The 19,814-nt window shown below is 57.3% G+C and overlaps 2 protein-coding genes across 7 annotated transcripts in view; one reads left to right on the top strand and one right to left on the bottom strand.

Moving 5' to 3' along the window:
* The first annotated feature begins 1,186 nt into the window (after window positions 1-1,186).
* NTAN1 (N-terminal asparagine amidase) lies at window positions 1,187-14,082 on the top strand. 3 transcript variants are annotated; one of them, XM_039233637.1, is made up of 10 exons: window positions 1,187-1,351; window positions 7,194-7,296; window positions 7,372-7,437; window positions 7,703-7,811; window positions 9,369-9,442; window positions 10,839-10,892; window positions 11,406-11,459; window positions 12,099-12,196; window positions 13,333-13,446; window positions 13,747-14,082. In XM_039233637.1, the coding sequence occupies exons 1-10, from the start codon at window positions 1,271-1,273 to the stop codon at window positions 13,924-13,926; spliced, it is 933 nt and encodes a 310-aa protein (XP_039089568.1). In that variant the 5' UTR covers window positions 1,187-1,270; the 3' UTR covers window positions 13,927-14,082. The 3 variants fall into 3 exon arrangements, with proteins under 3 accessions (XP_039089568.1, XP_039089569.1, XP_039089570.1); XM_039233639.1 differs by lacking the exon at window positions 1,187-1,351 and adding an exon at window positions 4,654-4,736; XM_039233638.1 differs by lacking the exon at window positions 7,194-7,296 and having other exon boundaries at window positions 1,274-1,351.
* The window catches only part of PDXDC1 (pyridoxal dependent decarboxylase domain containing 1), a 53,965-nt gene continuing 44,147 nt past the window's right edge, over window positions 9,997-19,814 (bottom strand). For 3 of the 4 annotated variants that reach the window (XM_039233631.1, XM_039233634.1, XM_039233632.1), the window contains exons 18-23: window positions 19,321-19,439; window positions 18,902-19,023; window positions 17,884-17,976; window positions 17,677-17,773; window positions 16,679-16,783; window positions 15,314-16,197 (exon numbers count right to left, since the gene is read on the bottom strand). In XM_039233631.1, the coding sequence (XP_039089562.1) occupies window positions 15,938-16,197; window positions 16,679-16,783; window positions 17,677-17,773; window positions 17,884-17,976; window positions 18,902-19,023; window positions 19,321-19,439 (796 nt within the window). In that variant the 3' untranslated portion in view covers window positions 15,314-15,937. Of the gene's footprint in view, window positions 10,168-15,313; window positions 16,198-16,678; window positions 16,784-17,676; window positions 17,774-17,883; window positions 17,977-18,901; window positions 19,024-19,320; window positions 19,440-19,814 lie in introns of those variants that run through there. The other variant, XM_039233633.1, reaches the window with a different exon arrangement.

Genomic DNA, 19,814 nt, shown 5'->3' with positions numbered 1-19,814 from the left:
TCTATCCGTTTGTCTGCAGTGGGTGGGTCTTCTCTAATGGGAAGTGGCTAATTTACACAAGCATGAAAGGACCACGGACTTCTAAAGTGTCATGGGGGCCAGACTTGGCTTCTCGAACTAGCTGTGTGACCTTGAGCAAGTTACCTAGGCTCTCTGGGAGCTCCACACTGAGCTGTCAAGTGGAAATAACTACCACCTACTTGAGGGTTGTGAGGATGCAGTGAAAATGCATGGAAAGGCAATAGCTGTTTGGCTGCCTTGTGAGAAGGTAGTTAAGCAGGAAGCACTTTCACAGGAGGGTCTTTTCAAGGCAAAGGTAACTTACTTCGTCCACATTGATTGCCTCCTTGGTACCGGCTTAAGAGGTCTCACCTAGACAGGAAGGGCCAGTGTCTGCCCTCTGCCAGGTGTGGCTTACTGTGGTGGTGAATTCTGGGTGGCAGGAACCCCTTGGGATGCCATCGCGACAGTTCCTGCTCTGCGAGGTAGCTGTTCCTCTCACCACTCTTCGTGAAATTCCATTTTGGTTAACGTATTGTGGCGGCCGGTCTATTTAAGTATTATTTCCAAATTTCAGGATAGAGCCCCTCGGTGAGAAGCCTCGCACCGGGGTACCTGTCCTCAGTAGGGACTGGATGGCACCTCCTTGATCTTTTACCCCCAGGGCTCGGAGCCCATCAGTGAGTGCCCGCTGAACGCCGCGCAGCACGTGTAACTGATGGGTTCTCAGTGTGTGGGGCTAGGCCCTGTTTCCGCGGTTTACGACGGCTTACGTTTACTCATTCACCGAACACAATCCTATGGAGCAGCACAGCAGGTTCCCCAGCTAGGAGTAACGTGCTCAAGGTCAGAATGAGAAGTAGCAGACAGTCGTGGTCTTGAATGGAGGCAGTCAGACCCCGGAGCCCGCACTCCGGGCCGGGTTGGCTGATCTGAGAACTAACGCTGAGCACCCAGCGAAGGCGCTCGCGCAAAGCCCAGCTTTTCTTCCCGCTGCGACGTCCACGCTTTCGGGACTACATTTCCCAGCGCCCCCTGCGGGCCGGTCCCTCGCGTTTGGACTACATCTCCCACAGGGCCTTGCGATCCCGCCCCCGATTTCCTGAGCCGCGCGGGGCCGCACCGCCCCCGTGGGACTTCACTTCCCGGCGGCGCCCGCGGGGGTGGGGGCGGGGCGCGGCGGGGCGGCCCGAGGCGGGGGCCGCGGGCGGCCCGGGGCTGGGGAGGCCGCCGCCGCCTCCCTGGGCCTGCCGGGGCGGCCGCCTCCGCGATGCCGCTGCTCGTCGAGGGGCGGCGAGTGCGGCTGCCGCAGTCCGCGGGGGACCTCGTGCGCGCCCACCCGCCTCTGGAGGTGAGCAGGGCCCGGGCGGGGGGACTTCGAGGCAGGCCTGGGGGGAGCTGCCGGACGCGCCCGACCCTCCTCGCCCCGCCGCCTCCAGAGCTCTTCCCCGGGCCGGATTTAAACTTGGCGCAGCTGAGCCGCTGTCGGCACGTTGGGAGCCCCGGCCGCCCGCAGCGCTCTTATGCCTTCTCTCGGGGCATCTGTGGGGCTTTCACCTACCTTGGGCCATCGAGGGCACGTGCCAAGGCCTCTCTTTGCCGGCAGAGGGGCCGGCGGCCCAGAGAGGCTAAGCGACTTGCCCGAGTTCGCACAGCATCGCGGCTGGAGGGCGCCCGGAGGACGCCTGGGGACTCTCGACTCTGGGCGGGCGGGTCCCCACCCCGAGCTGGACTTGGCCAGGCCAACCTGGGTAGCGCCCCAGCGCGGGGGCTCTCCCGGGGGCCCGCACCCCGCGGGGAGCGGCTCGCCCCAACTGGCTTCGGGCCGGGGCACCAGGCCGCTCCCCCTGGCTCCCTCCTCCGCACGGGGCTCAGGGTATTTTTAGCCTGAAAAAGGGCCCTGCTTTCTCCCCAGCTGAGCGGTGTTGAGGACCACGCCCTGATGGGAGAAGGGTTTAGGTTCTGTTTCGTCTTCTTGCTTTTGTCCTCAAGCAGGTCTGTGAACCCCTCGTCCATGCTTATGCAGACGGTTTGGAAAGGGGTTCTTGGGTCCAAACCTTCCACTTGCCCCGGATCTAGTGAAGGGGGGAATCAGCCAATTCATTGATTGGAGGTACACGCTGAGCCTCCACTCCTTGCTGGGCGCCGTGCTGACCTCTTTCCTACAGTCAGGGCCGACCGCTTTGCAGCCTAGTTAGAGGGCATGGTTTTTAACCACAGAAAGGCTCAAAGACGTCAACTGTTAAGTGCCGTGAAGGCTGAATGTCCCCTTTCACTCTGAAATGTGAGGCAGAGGACCTGGACTACTCTGTAGGTTCCCGGAAGGTATTTTTGAGGTTTCCTCTGTGACCTTTGCAGTTTGTAATTATTTTGTCTGCATGGGCTTTTTTCTTTTTTTTTAATTGTCCCTTGATCTGTCCCCCCAGAATGTAAACTTCCTGAAAGCAGACAAAGTATGTGTCACTGTTGGTGTCCTCAGAGGCTGGGGCAGCCGCTGGCAGTGAATCTGCACTTTGTAATTTACTTGTTAGATAAATGAGTGAACACAGCGACTCCTGAAAATGACTTGAAGGTTGAGGAGTTCGCGACCGGGGAAAGGGGACCGCGCTATGACTCTCAGCTTGCATTTTGGGAAGACCGTGGGAATCTTAGCCAGCACCTACTGGGTACTTAGACACTACGCACTGCACTGTGCTAAGCACTTTCCTTGGGGCACATCGCTGTCACATCCACCGAGGGGAAAAAATTTCAGCTGCCTAAGGAATTAAGGTGACAGCATCTTTCTGTCTGTCTGAAAATTTCTGTGATAAAGAGTTGGAAAGCTCAGTGTTCAAGGTGGCACAGTCAGTGTGGAGGGGAGGGGGGAAGGGGGCGGAGGGATGTGACAAGCCAGGGTGGCCTGCCATCTTGAAGGGAAAGGCCACGTCCTGGGTGCCGATTTGCATCACAGGAAACTGGGGGATGGGTCACATAGCCCCACTTAGCCATTGTAGGGAGGAAGCTTGGGCGCAAGGGAGAGACTTGAATGGGGAGGGAGGAGAGAGCATTCTAGGAAGGTGAGCAAGCAAGACAGCTAGGTGGGGGGGCGGGGAGCAGGCGCCCTGGGGTCAGGCGGACGGAGAGAGGAAGGCAAACCCTGCGAGGTGGGTCGCACCTGGATTAGAGGAGTTTTTGGTGGCTCTTTCAAGGAATAAGGAGGAGAAGATGAAAAGTTTCATGACATTCTTTTTCTTTCTATAACAAGTAGCGTGTCCCCTTTGTAAGAAAAAGAACACAGAAATGTCACAAAGAAGAAAAAAATTCATCTGGGACTTTTGTCATTCTTGCCGTTTTGGTAAACGCCCTTCCAGAGGTGTTTCTTTGTATAGGAATGGTACCCTTCTAGAAACGAGAGCGTGCCACCTGTTCTGTGATGTGTCTTTCCCGTCACCACCTGGCCCACGCAGGACCAGCGGTTACCAGCCTGTCCCTCGCCACGCCCAGCGCAGAATAATAACCGCTAGTTGTTAGTCCCATTTCACAGACGAGGACTGGGAGGCCCAGAGGCGTGGAGCGGGTTGTCCGGGGTCCCACGTCCCCAAAGTGGCGAAGACCCCGCCGGGACCCTGGCACAGTGCCCTTGAGTCTAGAAGTGCGGTGCTCAGTGCAGCGGCCCCGGCCTCGTGCGGCCAGTGGCCGCTGTGCGAAGGTTGCCGTCCCCGCACGGAGTCCCTCCGGGCCGTGCTGCGAACCGGTCACCGGGCGCTGGGTCGGCGGCAGTGGCGGCGTGTGGCTCCGTAGGCTCCCACGCTGCGAACGCGCCGTAACTTAGTTCCTGCTGCTGAGCGCGGAGGGGATTTAGAAATCTGCGTGGGGAACAGTCGCGGAGCTACGGCTTCATAAACCCCGTCATTATTCCTCCAAGTGAAATCGCTGGACTGCAAGGATTTCCGAGCAGAGAAGGGGTGTCCCCAAGGCCGCGTTTTGAAGCCGTGATGCCAGCGGGCGTAGTGACAGCCCCTTTCCCCCCCGCAAGCCTGCCGCCGCCAAGCCTCACACAACCCAGGGAGCAGACGACGGCATGGCCCCTTTTCCCGCAGGAGGGGAACCGAATGTAGAAGCGGGGGGGAAGAGCACGTGACCATGGAGAATTTGGGGTCTGAATTTGGGGTCCGGGGCCTCTAGTCCCGTGCTAGCCCACCAGCCAAGAATGGTTTTTACATGTTTAAATGGTGGGGGTTTAAAAAAAAAAAAATCAAAAAAACACTTTCAGGGCCCCCCGGGCGGCTCAGTTGGTTAAGTGTCTGACTCTTGGTTTCAGCTCAGGTCGCAATCTGAAGGTTGGTGAGTTCGAGCCCCGCATCGGGCTCCTCACTGAGCTTGGAGCCCGCTTGCTCTTCTCTCTCCACTCCCCTTCTCTTGGCCCCTCCCCCCTACTCTCAATAATAAAATAAAAACATGTACAAAAATGAGCACTTTCGAGACGTGTGAAATTGTATGAAGTTAGCTCAAATTTCTGCGTCGCCCATTATTCACGTCTTCCGGCGACACGGTGGCATCCGTTTGTTTATGTGTTGTCCCGGCCGCTTTCAGGCTACACAGCAGAGCCTAGTGGTGGCAACAGGAGGCCGCACCCCAGCAGAGCCCAAAATAGTTCCTGTCCGGCCCTTTTCAGAGGAAAGTTTGCTGAGCCCCGGCCCAGGAGGGCAGCGACGTGGGACGGGAGCTGGGAAAGGAGGGCCTCCCGCACAGGAGAGGTGGTTTTGTTTTTTTTTTTATCGTGAATGTTAGTGTCCAGAGAGGATCAGAGGCCGAGAGGCTGGCCTCCTCTCTCCCGGGAAGGGACGGGGGGGTTAACGGAGTCGCTCTCTGTGTGTTTTCCACAGAGGAGAAGTTTGGCTGTGCTTTTTTCTTTTGTTAAAAGCGGAAAACCAAAACAACATGTTCTTTGCGCTTTGTGGCTTCATCTCCTGATGATTTATGCCTCTGTCTGGGAAACAGTACAGTGGGGGGGGCGGTGGAGAGGGTGTGGAGGGGTAGGGGGGCTGAGGGCGGGTGGGGGGGGAGCCGGGACGTTGTGATTTTTGGTCTCGGGCACGCAAGTGGCCGTTCACACGCACACCCGGCTTTGCTTTCGGGGTGGTGGCCCCGGCGTGGACATCTGTGGCCAGAAGTGGCCCTGGCCCTCCCCCCCCTGCCCCTGAAAGAACAGAGCTCAAGGTCAGTATTCAGGGGCCGATGGAAAGGAGAGTCTGTGTTGTCCTGTGTCTAATTTCGAGTCAAGGTGAGGTGACAACGGTGTGACACGCAGAGCACTCGTGAGGCGAGCTGTTTACCGAGTTGCGGAGGCGTGAGTCATGGCCGATCCCTCCCTGACTGGCCCGGCCGGCTGACGTGGCCTTTCACTTACTCCTTCTCGTCTGTTCTGTCGAGGAGCCATCATGCTAACGGCTACTTTGCTTCCAGGGAATGGCAGTTTGTTAAGAGAAGAGAACTCTGGGTAACTGATCAAGCTGATTGTGATTTTTTTTTTCTATCTTGTATTTTATTATTGACGAAGCAAGCAAGCGCCAGCCTCAGTGGGCGCCCATCCTGACCGTGGCGAGTTTCCCGTGTGAGACCGTGAGACCGTGCAGCTGGGGTCTGGTGTGGACACCACAAAGCTCCTCTGGGTTTGCCCATTTGGGTAGGAGTCTGTTCTTCGAGGAGTTTACTTGTTGCAACTAACAAGGAAATAGTGATCCAGCTACGTCCCCTGTGATGACGTAAATTCTTGGATCAATCAATAAAATTTTTTAATGTTTATTTTTGAGAGACAGTGGGAGAGGGAGAGAGGCATAGAGCGAGTGAGACACAGAATCTGAAGCAGGCTCCAGGCTCTGAGCTGTCAGCACTAAGCCCGACACAGGGCTCGAACTCGTGAACTATGAGATCATGACGTGACCCAGAGTCGGACACTTAACCGACTGAGCCACCCAGGTGCCCCTCAGTCTGACGTTTTTGAAAAGTTTGTTTTCATTAAAGAATCTGACCACGTGAGGTTTTTTTTTTAAAGTGTACTGTGTAAGACTTTTAAAAATTTTAATTCCTGTGCAGTTAACATATGGTGATCATTAGTTGCAGGGGCACAGTCTAGCGGGTCAACACTTGCACCCACGACTCCGGGCTTCCGGCGGAAGAATTTCTGTCGGTATGAAGTGAGAGGTTTGGACTCCCAATATTAACACCCTTTTTCTAAATTTGCTGATTGATGATGGGCCCTTTCTGGTTGTCTGCGTCTGTCACAACTGCATCATAGCACAATTATGGCGTTGTGACAAGGCGACAGCACACACTAACGCGCCCTGTGTGGCCGTGGCCATGCGGGTGAATCTCCTCCGGGTGCAGCCTCCTGTGTGGCAGCGCTGGAGCCCTGCGGCAATCACTGCATGGTTATGATTTTTAAATTATTTTTTTAACATTTTTGAGAGAGAGAGAGAGAGAGAGAGAGAGAACATGAGTGGGGGAGGGGCAGAGAGAGAGGGAGACACAGAATCCGAAGCAGGTTCCAGGCTCTGAGCTGTCAGCACAGAGCCCGATGTGGGGCTCAAACCCACGAACTGTGAGATCATGACCTGAGCCAAAGTGGGATGCGTAACCTACTGAGCAGCCCTATTTGTAACCTCTAAAGGTTGTTTTGTTTTGTTTTTCTCTTCTTGTCAGTGTATGTTTCAAAACCACTTTCCCCTAGTCTCCGTTTTTCCTGAGTGCGTGTTAGTGTGAGTCAGTTGTGCATAAGTCACCCGCCTCTGCTGTTAAGCAACACAGGGCTGTGCGCTGGGGAGGAGGGGGTTCCCCAGGCCTGATCCCCAGCGTGGGGACGACCAGCTCCGGGGCAGGGCCAGCAGGCGCCTCTCTCACACGAGGGCTGCGCTTCGGGGCCGGCTGGGTCCTTGCGCAGACGGTCAGGGTCCCCTCCCGACGGGAGCCCCGGAGAGTCCCTTGCTCTTGTGGAGAAGGGGCTACACTCTGGCCTTGTGGGTTAAACAGAGCACAGAAGCTCGCCTTGGCCTTGGCCTTGCCCCCCGCGGTAGTGGCCGCGCCCCGATCCGCAAGCCTGGCCGCCGGTGGCGCCCCGCCCTGGCGCTCGGCGGACCCGCCACCCCTCTAGGTACCCGGCCCTCACTAATTTCCGTCCCTCTTTTATTTTTTGTTTGTTTGTTTTAATTGAACAGGAAAGAGCCAGACTTCTGAGAGGTCAGTCTGTTCAGCAAGTGGGACCCCAGGGCCTCCTGTATGTTCAGCAGAGAGAGCTTGCGGCGGCCTCCCCGCAGGATGGTAGGTTAGGAAGCCGTGCGCTGGGCCTTGTCCCCGGGGCCGCCGGGTCCTTCATTCTCTCTCTTTTCCAAACAGGCTCCATCTCCATTCTGGGTTCGGATGACGCCACCACTTGTCACATTGTGGTCCTGAGGCACACAGGTATGCGAGAGGGAGGAAGGGCCCCACCGCGCGTCTCTGCACTTGGGATTCCCGGCGTCCTGCCCGCAGCCCTCCCCCCCCCCCCACCCGTCACTCTAGTCCGCGTGGCATCTCCCTGGCACCCCGGTCACAAGGGTTGGCGGGGCAGCATAGATCCTTCTAGATCTTCCTCCGGGGTATTGACACAGGAGGTGTCAGAGTAGATCTGGCTCGTGCTCGGAGCTCTCGCCCTGGGTAACACGCGTCGTCGCCCTGTTTGCTCCAGGTAACGGGGCCACCTGCCTGACCCACTGTGACGGCAGCGACACCAAAGCAGAGGTCCCCCTCATCATGAGCTCCATCAAATCCTTCTCGGACCATGCTCCGTGTGGAAGGTGAGCGCCACGCTCCTCTGCCCTGTCGTGTACAGGGGACGGCTGTGGCCGCCACACGGGAGGCCACCGCCATGGTGGCCGGCTCGTTCCTTTGGAGCCGAGCCGGCACAGCGTGGGCCCCTTGCCTGTGGCCGTGGGGCGAGTGGACCGTGTGGCGGGTGCAGGCCGGCCTGTGGGTGAAGGTTTGACTTTGAACCTCGTGTGTTCGCACCTGTGCTGTTGCGGGATGTTCACGCGCCACCACCCGCTCCTCCCTCCCCCTCCCCCACCCCGCGCCCTCTCTTCATTCATTCGTTTCGGCAGCTCCTTGTTGGTGTCTGCTCCGAGCGAGACGGGGCTAGAGGCGCCGGGGGCGTAGCTGTGACCTGTAGGCAGATCCCCGCCCCAAAGCGCTCCTGCAGCAAGGAGACCGGCAGTAAGCAAAACAGGGTGTTCGGCGGGGGGGGGTACTGCGGAGGCCAGCGAGGCAGGGGGGAGCCCGATGTGGGGCGGCGGGCCTGCGGGGGGTGAGGGTGCAGTTTCCCTGTCACGTGGCTGCCCCCCCCACGGCTGTCACCCTGGGACGTGGGGACCTGGTCACACGGCTGGGGGTGGGGAGTGGGGTCGGGTCCGGGGTCTGGCGGAGGAGAGAAGGCCTGGGGTAGCCGCGGGGGGGGTCTGGTCCCGTCACATAACGTTCTCAGAAGCCTAGGGATTTAACAAAGTAATAATAAAGCTCCTCTGCCCAGTGTCACTAGGGTCACACAGGCCGGGCCAGCGCAGGGGCAGTGACTTTGCACTGGGCCGTGGCGGCGGGAGGGATTCTTGATGTGTCCACGGAGCGCACGTGGTCGTTCGGGAAGGTCTGCAGCGCACCTGGGAAGGCGGCCCCGGGCCGAGCAACCCCGTGTGACCGCGGTGCCTCGTGCTGGTTCGGGTTCCCTGGATGGAAGGCGGGGTCCCGGGTTGTCCCAAGCTGCGGACGAGGGCGTGTCCTGTGCTAGTGTGTGCTGTGACAGCCCCCGGAAGGGCCACCCTGAGGGAGTAGCAGGGTCCCCCAAACCTGGAAAAGCTGGCATGGGGGTGGGGGGAGCATGGCCTGTAGAAACAGACCTGGTTCCCTTCTTGAAATTGGAGGTGACAGTCCCTCTCTCCAGGTTTGATGGACAAGAGATGGCGTGGTGAGGGGTTGGCCGTCCCCCCTTCCCGGCCCCGTACCCCGCTTCCCCTTAGGCGGAGACGCTGAAGAGGTTTCTGGAGGGGCCCGCGCAGGGCGTCCTGTTCTCCCAGAGCGGGGCTCTCGCCCCCCGCACTGAGGCCGCCCGTGTGCAGGTGCAGCGCCCGGCCCGCCACCGGCCCAGTCCCCGGCGGCTCGCGCGGCCCTGGCAGCCTCCCCCGTCTCCCCCGGCGCCACCCGGATGTGTCCTCCCTGCACGGACGAGGCCCGGGAGGACGCGCCCCCGCAGAGCGCGGCTTCGGGGAGGCGGAGAGCCTCTGGGTCCCCAGCAGAGCAGAGCGAAGCCAGGGCGCCCCGGGGCCGGAGTGCTGGCCCCTGACCGCGTTGCGTCTCTTTGCCAGGCTCGAAGTGCACCTCGTGGGAGGCTTCAGCGACGACAGGCAGCTGTCACAGAAACTTACTCATCAACTCCTTAGTAAGTTCGCGCCCTCCCCCTCCCCCTCTAACGTTGATGAAAACTCGCCCCCACTTTCCCTTAAGTCACAACGCTAGTCAGTGCACAGCCTCCCGGGGACAGCTGCTCGGAGCAGCCCCGACGGCTCGGCCTGGACTCGGCCGGGGGCGCCGAGCTGCGATCGCAGGGGCCGGTGGGACAGGGAGGAGATTTTCCTGGGGAGATCAGTCGACACAGTCCAGAATGGGAGACGCTAGTGGTAAACGGAAAGGTGAATCAAACTGTGACCAGCCCTCTGGGCGGCGATGTCCATTTCAATCTGTAGAAAGTTAACACACCGATGATGCCAGTTTTTCCCTGTTAAATGAGTGAGGATTACAAACAAGGCCTCCGTCCGCGTTAACCGTGAGGCAGCGAGGCGGGCCTCTCCACACGGCACCCAACATCCGGTGTGTGACCTGTCGGCAAAGCAGCGTGGCATCGCGGCTTAAGTTTTGAAAGTTCCTATCCCTTGCCCTCGTAATTCCCCTTCTGGGAATCTGTTGTAAGAAAGTAATCGGCGGTGTGCACGGAGGTTTATGCCCACATATGGGCAGCAGAACGTTCTTTACATTAGGAAACGGTCTAAAGTCGAGTAAAGAAATTGTTAGTAGCCGTTGCAGAGTGCGGAGGAAGAGGTGTGAACTGCACGGGAAGACGTGCCCAGAAGGCCAGGACTCAGGGTCGTCTGTGTGGCGCGGGCTCAGCTGCACAGGGCGGGAGGAAAAAAAATAAATACACAGACCGTCAACTGCTGGGACTATGGGCACTGAAGCCTTTAACTTGTTCCGTTAAAGACCCATGTACTTGCCTGTGTTTTCCACTTTTTTTTTTTTTTTTTACAGTGATCAAGTTTTTTTAATGACTGAAAATAAGGGGAAAAGTTAAGAGTAAACGTTTTTAGAGTCTATTGTTCCCACAATCCCCTCAGAAGGGAGAGACAAAGGGACAGCCTTGATCACAGCTTCCTTTGTTTTTTTGTTTTTTAAATTTATTTTTGAGAGAGCGAGCGAGCAAGTGTGAGCAGGGTAGGGTCAGAGAGAGAGGGAGACACAGAATCTGAAACAGGCTCCAGGTTCTGAGCTGTCAGCACAGAGCCCGACGCAGGGCTTGAACCCACGAACTGTGAGATCATGACCTGAAATGAAGTAGGACACTTAACTGACGGAGCCACCCAGGCGTGGTGGCTTTCTTTGGGCCAAGGCTAGGGACGTGCCTGTCACCTGGCAGGCAAGGCCCCTCGGTGGCAGTTCCCAGGAATCTGGCTTCCGTGGACGGGCCAGGTGGCGGTGGAAAGGGGAGGGGGACAGAGAAGGCCTGGCCCCATCCCGACTGCTCAGCAGGATTCCGACATCCACTTTGAAAATTCTCATTGTAGGTGAGTTTGACAGACAAGAAGAAGACATTCACTTAGTGACACTGTGTGTGACAGGTGAGTTCTGCTATCCTCCCAAAACCAAGCTGGCGCCCTCACCCTTAAAGTAAAACCTCACACGAGCCCCTCAGCCACGGGAGGCCCCACTCCGCCCTCTGGATCCAGTGGCCCTCCCGCCCCCCCACGCCCCAATCCGGGTCGGCCTCTGAGGACATCCTGATCCCCCCACTTCCATGCAGCCCCTCTTTCCTTCCTTGGGGTTTTCAGAAGCTTCCTCTGCTCCTGGGAAGAGGGGACCGGACCCAGGGAGCCGCGCCACCATGCGGGGCAGGTGGCTGAGCGCGGAGGGAGCCAGGAGGCGCCCACTCGGGACGGGCATTTGCTTCAGTGGAAACCCAATGGCCCTGGTGGGACCTGGCCGGGAACCAGGAACCCGGTCCCTTGTGTGTCCTGACCTTTCCTCCCGTCGCGGTGTGGGCTCCTACTTGGCCTCAGTTACAGAAAACGAAAGCAGCTGTTGAGTATTTTTAAAAGTCCGTTCTTAAAAACAATTTTGCTTTGTGCTGTTAGAATTAAATGACCGGGAAGAAAATGAAAAGCACTTTCCAATCATCTACGGCATCGGTAAGTAGTGCGTTTCCCGGAGCCCCCCGGGGGGCAGGCAGCCTGCCTTCTCTGGCCTCTGCCCACAGAACAGGGATGTCCTAGACCACAGGGGTCGGTTGAGGTGGCGGAGGTGAAGCTGGGCAGGGGCGGCGCCTGCTGGGGGCTGGCGGAGGACGGGGTCCCGCTAAGGAAAGCGTCGCGCCCACAGGCCGAGGAGAAGCCGGAGCTCTCCCGCCACGGCCCCGGGCGGGTCGGAGCCCGTGCAGTGTCCTGCTCCATCTGTGACGTCCGAGCGGGGCGCGCAGGGCTTTACCTTCCGTTCCCTGTACACACGACCCCAGGCCGCACATCTGCCCCCAGCGCGGCCACGGCGCTGCCCAGGGGGGTCGCCCCGCGCCAGCGCGAAGAGTGGCTCTTCCCATGGAAGGAAGTGTTCCCCTGGTCCAGCCCGGGCCCCGGGGTTGGCTGAAAGGCGGCCTTTTCTGTCCCCACGACTGCGGAAGCCGCAGACGCTTCGCGGTGGCATTCCAGCCACGCCACTCTTCCCTGCCTCGGGTGACCCGCCGTGTTCGGTCATCTGTGCTGGTGGACGTTGTACGCTCTGCCAGCTTTGCACGTGTGCCTTCAGTCCATGCCGAGATCTCTCTGTCCCCACAGCGGTCAACATTAAAACTGCCGAGATTTACAGAGCCTCCTTCCCGGACCGAGGCCCCGAGGAGGAGCTGCGTGCCGCCCGAGCGCTGACGGGAGGCCCGGTGAGTCTGAGACCCTGTGTGTTAAGGGGAAAAAGGGCATCCCGTTCCGGAGCCTCAAGGTTTATAGTCTTCAGAAAGGAAAAGCTTTTGTTTCTTTAAAGGACCTGGGATCACTTCTTTCTCTCTCACACGCGAATAACGCACAATTTTAGGCTCTAACTTCAAGACCCCAGTTCTCGGCTTTGAAGGTGTAAAGGTGTGGAAAAAAGAGTGCAGGCAGATTCCTCACTGATGAAATGTTGACATTTTCCGAGGAAAATGTGTGCATTCGCGGTGGTCTCTTTTGCCAAACCTTTAACATTTGTAAGATTCCTTCTGCGATTTCTCAAGTAGCAGGATAGCCTTGGTTTAGCTAACATTCAGAACCTGTTTTAGTCTCAGGAACCAAAAGCCAGCATTGCTGGTTAAGCTGAAAACTATCAGTAACCAATTGGGGAACTCAGAGACCTGATCGTATGGCAAATTAGCACCTTCTTTGCTATTGATCAGGCAGCCTGCACTGTGCTTTTTTCTTAATTACAAAATTTGTTAAATGCTTACTCATATTTGAGAGGTAGAGCGCAAGGAGGGGTGGGACAGAGAGGGAGATGCAGAATCCGAAGCCAGGCTCCAGGCTGAGCCCGACATGGAGCTCCAACTCCTGAACTGCGAGATCCTAAACTGAGCTGAAGTCAGATGCTTTACCTACTGGGCCGCCCATGCGCCCCGCACTGTGCGCTTTTAAGGTGCAAGGTCCTTAGTTGCTGGGGCAGAAATAAGGAGGTGGTGTTTTATGTAGCACTGAGGCCCGTGGACCGGAGTCAGACACCCCTGGGTGTGCGGCCCGGCTCTGATGCTTACTGGAAACGCGGCCGTGGGCAAAGTGCCTGTCGGTCTGAGCCTCGGGTTTCCAACCAAAGCAGGGAAAACGCTGTCTTCCCAGAGGACGGCTGTCAGGACGAAGGGCCCTAGCGCACGCGGCTCACTGCAGGACCCGAGCCGCGGCGGTGCCCGGTGCGGAGCAGGTTCGCTACTGGACGCTGGGAAGCCGCGCGCCCTCCACATAAAAGCCCACCGCGCTGGGGCTCGCGCTGAGGGTGGGGCCCGACACAGCGGGGACTTGCCTTCAGTTCTGTCCGCGGGACGTTCCTTCTCAGATGGTTAGTATTTACGACGCGAGGACGGAACAGCTGCGCCTAGGACCGTACTCCTGGACGCCGTTCCCACACGTGGACTTCTGGCTGCGCCAGGACGACCAGCAGATACTGGAGGTGAGGCCCTCCGGCCCGGGCGGTCCTAAATCTCCGCACCCCGGGTTCTTCGTCTGAGAGCACGGCTGCTCTTCCTGCAGCGGGTGGGGTCTGGTTTCAGGACGCCGCCGGCAGAGCCCGCTTGCCCTCGGGTCCGGCGGGCGTTCGCGTGGGGCGAAGGAGCACGCGCCCCGCTGCTGTGTCCTCGCCAGGGCGGTGCTCCAGGGCGTCCTCTCCGGCCGTACCATTCGTACGTGCTCGGCAGTCTGAGGGCGTCCGGCAGCTTACTCCTCTCTCAGACCCAGACTCTTGTTTTTCCAGAACCTCTCCACCTCACCTCTGGCCGAGCCGCCCCACTTTGTTGAACATATTCGATCTACCTTGATGTTTTTAAAAAAACACCCATCTCCTACCAGCGCGCTCTTCCCCGGGAACAAGGCCCTACTCTACAGAAAAAATGAAGCTGGCTTGTGGGAAAAGATCTCTTCCCCAGGAAGCTAACGGCGGGCGTCACCAAAGAGAGCACCTTGCTGGCCTGCCAGACACCGCCGAGGGGCCCGGAGAGACCGTGAATCCAAATCTGCATCCGCAGAATCTTCGGTCTCCCTCCTTACCGTCCTCCACATGACTTTAAAAATAAAATCTTATTTTGGCGAAGGCACTTGTCAGGTGTGCTTTCTGCGTCTCTGAAGCCGACGCCCGGCCCTGCAAGCAGCCACATCCCCCCTGCGGTAAGTAGTTCTCCTTCCGCTAAATTAGGGAGGGACTCAAGGAAAAATCATACAGGAGCTGGTTTAAAAATACGGTATCTCAGATGCAGAATTCCGTGAAAACCTCCATCTCCCAGAGGGGTTTCTCGGCCCCAAAATATTTTAGTAGTGCTAATTCCAACTGAGACTCCCCTTTCCGATGAAGGGGATGAAAGGCTCAGAGGGAAAAATTAATTAAGAGACTAAACTTAACGTGAGAGCTCCACGACGCCATTGCTAAGGCTGTTCTCCGGCTGAGAGGTCAGACTTCTGAGCCCTTCATGTCAAGTTGCCATCCTCAGGGGGCTCACTCTGCCTAATGACCATTTAGGAACTGAACTCACTGGTAACAATTTCAAGAACCTTTATTGAAACCAACATTCAGATAGTATCTTAAGGGTGAAATTCTGTTTCAGCAAAACCAATTTAACAATTCCAAATATATATAAAAACATTTAAAAATTAATCTTGTTGAAGGTGATAATTTCCCCATTTTATCTGCTATACTTCATTGCACCAAATAAACAGGGAAGACTTTAATCATCTGCACCAAGGAAAATAAAAAATAAAAAGGAAAACTGCATTTTGACAAGTGCCAAAAGTCAGAAATCACATCAGATTATAGGCTTAATATGGTGTAACTAAGGCTTCCAACACGACCGTCCACACCCCAGTGTGAATGAACCCCCACCGGCCTGAGGAGTCCCAAAGCCGGACTCGGCTGGACTAAAGGCACAGACGCCTTACCTATGAGAAAGGAAGCGATGCGGTACTTCTGGACAAGTGGAAACGGGAAGTAATTAAGAGCTTACTTCCAGGATTTCAGCAGGGGTCTGGCTTCATCAGCCTGAGCCAAGAGGACTTTTCTGGTCCTTGTTTCTGAGTTGGGCCTGAGGGGGTGAGCTGCTAGTGGGGAGAAGCCACAGATACTCCCATATAAAACAGGCCAAAAGTGTACTTATTTTAGGATTGAAACTTAACTGGGTGCCACACAGCAGACTTAGTAGGAGGTTAAGAGTAGCGTCTATCAGGTTTTCAGATATTAAACATAGAAATGAGCACAGTCTGTATCTGTGTGCCAATTTAAAAGCTTTACCAGTATTTAAAAATATACATATATACGGTCAAGAGTTTTACAGTTACTCTTAGTAGACAGTCCTTTAATTTGTTTACAAATAGTAGATAAAGGGAGGACTGGACTTGGGGCGGAGGGAGTCGCTTGCGCACGCCCCTGTCTACACCTTGGAAGCGGCGGCTGGGACTCTGGTGCACATCCCGCCGGATCAAAGGCCGGCCAGCGTACCCCGACCCCGCGCAGAGGCTGCGCTCCTCTCCCAGGCGGCAGCACAGCAGGGAACCCGAGGGCTCTACAGCTGTCTTACCGAGAAGTTACCGCGTGGAACCTCCTAATGTTACGCTTATGTCTTAGGAAAATAAGCGCCAGGGTTCCAAGCGGCAGGCACGTGAGACTGTAAGTGTTCCCGGGAGCACACCGTGTTTCTGGGGACGTAGGGGGGGAAACGGTATTACCTACGGGCGCGTGGGCAGGATCAGCAGCCGTCCCCCTACAGGCCCAGCAGTTGAGAGCAGTCCACGGCCCTCCCCAAAGCCTGGCGTTCAGGCCCAGGCGTGTGCAGACTTCCCGGGGAAGCAGGAGGAGCGGCCGTGCCTCCGGGTTAGCGTGCGGCACGGTTCACATTTTCAGTACAACGTCATCTTCCCTGAAACAACACTCGGTCCGGTCTCAAAGCAAACACTGGATTTTATCTTAAGCTCTCCGGTTCTTCTACCTGTGGACGGTCCTCTCGTGGGCGCTGGGCCCCGTTCTCGAAGGCCCCTGTCCGCTCGGCCTCCTGCGGGGGGCGGCCCCCGGGGTGCGGCTCAGGGCGGGCAGGCTCCAGGCCGTCTGGCTCCGGCGCCCCGGACAGATGCTCCAGCTTCTCTAAGTCTTCAACGTGACTGACCGAGCTGGTCTCGCTCAGGGCATCGGAGCCTCGCAGGGACCTCTTAAAGGGCTTCTGGCCTAGAGGAAGGTCCGCGGACAGTGCGACAGTGCTGAAGGCTCCACGCAGCCAGGGACTGCTTTACTTAATCACAGCTGCTTCCAGAGACAGCCCGCGACCCCCAGCCCTGAGGCACTGAAGTGAGGAGGTGAGAAGCGGGAGCTGACAGGACCCCAACATGGGCCGGAGGTCATGGTCAGGAGAGGCTCGGGCGAGTAAACACAAGTTGAACGCGATGCCCGCTCTCAAGACCCTAACTTCCGCCCTGGGGTGCCGCGGGGAAGTTCTCCCGGACGGAAGCCCCAGGCTACTGAAACGGACAGCGAAAGGGACAGCTGCTCTTCAGCGAGGACAAACGGGACACGGCATTACCTGTGTTCCTGTTTTCCCGGCGCTTTGACCCCAACAGGAAAAGCCTCCCAAGACGCCAAGGTCTGTGTTCCCAAGACAAACCCCCGGGTCTGTTCAGCGCTAATAAACTCCCAAGATGCCGCCACGTACCTGGGAGCCTCTGCTTGGCGCGAGTGCCCGAGGGCGTCTGCGGCGGCGTGACTCCTGCGCCTTGTGCCTTGTGGACGTACGTGTGTTCTGTGGACTCCAGGGAGCCTGCCAAGGGAGGGACAGCGGTGTGCAGGAGCTCCCGGCCCCGGCCCCCGCGGCCTCGGTCCTCAGGAAACTCGCTCTGGCCACTGGGCCTCGCAGACGGGCAGAGGCTCCGGCCCTCCGGAAACGTGCTGGGAACCGGATGAGGCCACCTTGCAGCTGCGCTCACGAGGCCCCGCCCTGCCGGCGTGTTTCACCCTCAGCTCCCCAGGTGTCCTGTGCACACCCGGCCCCGGTGTGGCCCACGCGTGCGTGGGGACCCGGCCCGAGTGGGAACTGCACCGTAGCAGCAGGGACCAGATGCCTCTTTGCTGAAGGCGGACACTCAGAGCAATATAGTCAGAGTCCCTCTTCAGGTCATGGGCGCCCACGGTTTCCTAGGGAGGGCCCCGCGTTCAGGGAATCGTTCCCCCAGGAGAACGGGACAGATGGGGACCTAGAGGTGCACACCACCTTTCCCAAACCCCGGCGACTGGTCACACTTGCTGGCGGCCTGGTTTGAAATGAGCTGGTCCAGGGCTACAGACTACAATCTTCTCATCTCCACTGTCAAAAGCAGCCCCTTCCTGGGACAAATCACTAATGAGGACGGCAAGGAGGACTGACACCAAGCACTGACTACAGAGCTGGCAACCCTGCGAGTCTGGATGGCCGAGTGGCCACGTTCTGACCCGCCTCCAGGAAGGGGGGTCCACTGCAGACAACGGGGACCCGCTTCTGTGCCACCGTGGCTGCTGGGGCAGGACGGGGCGGACACGCCAGGCCTCCGGAGACAGACTTGGCCCCGGAGAGAGCCCCGGCTGCGCGCACACCAGGCCTCTCAGCTTGAGTGGGGGAGCCCAGGACCCTGGTCACAACTCGCAAGGTTATGAGGCCTGGGGTGACGTCAGTCCTACCTGCTGTTAAGTTGAAGGTCCTTCCCTTCTGCGAAGCTTGTACTGGAGAGAACCAGTTCAGTACGGACCCCACGACAGGGATCTGCCGCAGCACACCCTGCAGAACACAAGCCCCGCACGTGACTGTTGAGCCGGGCCCGCTCCCTGCACCCGGTGCAGGGCCCCCTCCCGGCCGGATGCCTGCTGGGAGTCTGGTGTGAGCCTCACCTCTTCCAGGAGCCGCTCCTCATTCGCCTTCTGCAGCTGAACCTGAGCTTCCTGAATCCCTTTCCGAACCACCTCTGTCATGTTTTCCAGAAGCTGTGTTAGGACCGAGAAAGGGATTACTTGTCTAAGCTTCCCACCCAGGACCTAGAAGAACTATTAACATAGCACTGGGATACTTTTCAAAAGAATGTTAGTAAATGGAATTCTGCACTTTACTTTGTAAAAAGTACTTTGTACAAAGGAAAACCGGCGAGTGAACAGAAGGGGATAAAACGCCCGGCTAAGAGGGACACACACCTTGGTGACCAGCCTCATCTGCCAGGGAAAGGAGGAGAGAAACTACTTTCCCCGTGACCTCAATGTCACATCAACAGAAAATAGACACATGCTCAATATTCATGGAAATGAATCAGAAGTGAGAGAGTGAGTTGAAGAAACTTCAAGAAGTCCACCCAACAATGATAAAGTTGGCTCCTCCGCCTCACAGCAAACTTCCTGCTCTCCCCGTCCCTATCAGCAACGGGCCACACCACACATGCCTGTCTCCTCAGACCCATCCCGTTATCATCCCTTCTCTGCTGCTGAGTGACTCCTAGAACTCACCCACCTGCTGTGGAGACGGTCCACCGGCTAGGCCTCCACGCCAGGCCTGCTGTCAGAAACCTGTCCACCCGCAGCCCTGGGATGCAGCTACGATCATGGAGGCTTCCCTCCCCTTGTCGCAGATGCCACCGTGTCTTCCCCACATGCTGTTACCCCTAACTTCTCTTCCATGGCATTAGCGCCCCACCTGACTACATGGATCTCTTCCCCGAGCCGTGAGCCCACTCAGGGCACCCACCGTGTCACATCCTCATGGGGTTCTGGAGTCCTGGGACAATGCTTAGCTCAGGAACCATTTACACACTCTTTTGGGAACGAACAGGTATTTCTGAGGGGACCTTCCTCCTTCGTGACCCCAGCTAGCTGCGTGCAGAAAACCCAGAAAAGGAACGAGGCACAGATCAGTCTTACAGACCCTTGAGTTTTCCTCAATTTCTCGGGCTGTGACCGCAACGGTCTCCACCAGTTCAGAAATGTCCACGTCGTCACTGGCCATCCCCACGTAAATACAGCTCTTCATGCTTTTGTACTCCGGGCCTGTGGGGAGAGACCACTGCCTGCCTTGGTTCCCGAGTCCTCGGTCAGAAGGCTGCCCGGGGCCGCTGTCCTGCACAACGGCGTGGCCGCACGAGGGCGCCTCCCGTATGGGGGAGGAGGAGGACGCTAATGAGGACAAGGGGTGCCCCAAGAGGCTGCAGAAGGAGAAAGGAGCTAGCTCACCCTAGAAAGAACTCAACTAGCATTTCCTCCAAGGAAAGAGACCCCACTGTCCTTGAAGCCAGTTAGAAAACGGCCTTTGGGAGCTCATAGTTGACATATAAAAATAGTAATTACCCATTTTAAATGTAAGGTCAGATTCCAGTTCATTTAGTTTTTTCAGGAGTCCAGCATGGATCTTTTCCCCTTCTGGATCTAGTTTCAAACTGCTCTTATCATCATTAGCATGTTCATACCTACAAACAATATCAAAAAACAGTACTTCAATCTAAATGATCAAATCCTCTTCAAACACTGCGATTTTCCAGGGTGACACAAATGGGCAAAGGAGGCACTTGGAGAGTCTCAAGGTCAGGCACTGTCAAGAACATCGCAAAGAAGGCCCAGGTCTCTAGTCTATGAAACTGAGGCAGGTCTGGGAGCCTTAGCACTTGTAATAGAAATATGGAGTCTCGGGGCGCATGGGGGCTCAGTTGGTTGAGCGTCCGACTCTTAATTTTGGCTCAGATCATGATCCCAGGGTCAGGGGACTGAGCCCTAAGTTGGGCTCTGCACTGAGCATTGAGCCCACTTAAGATTCTCTCTCTGCCCCTCTCTTGCTCATGCTAGCT

This window comes from Hyaena hyaena, unplaced genomic scaffold (assembly GCF_003009895.1).
Source record: "Hyaena hyaena isolate Hyena2069 unplaced genomic scaffold, ASM300989v1 scaffold_76, whole genome shotgun sequence".
Taxonomy (NCBI): Eukaryota; Metazoa; Chordata; class Mammalia; order Carnivora; family Hyaenidae; genus Hyaena; species Hyaena hyaena.
The sequence above is the reverse complement of the archived record's forward strand: the minus strand, read 5'-3'. Positions and strand labels throughout refer to the sequence as shown.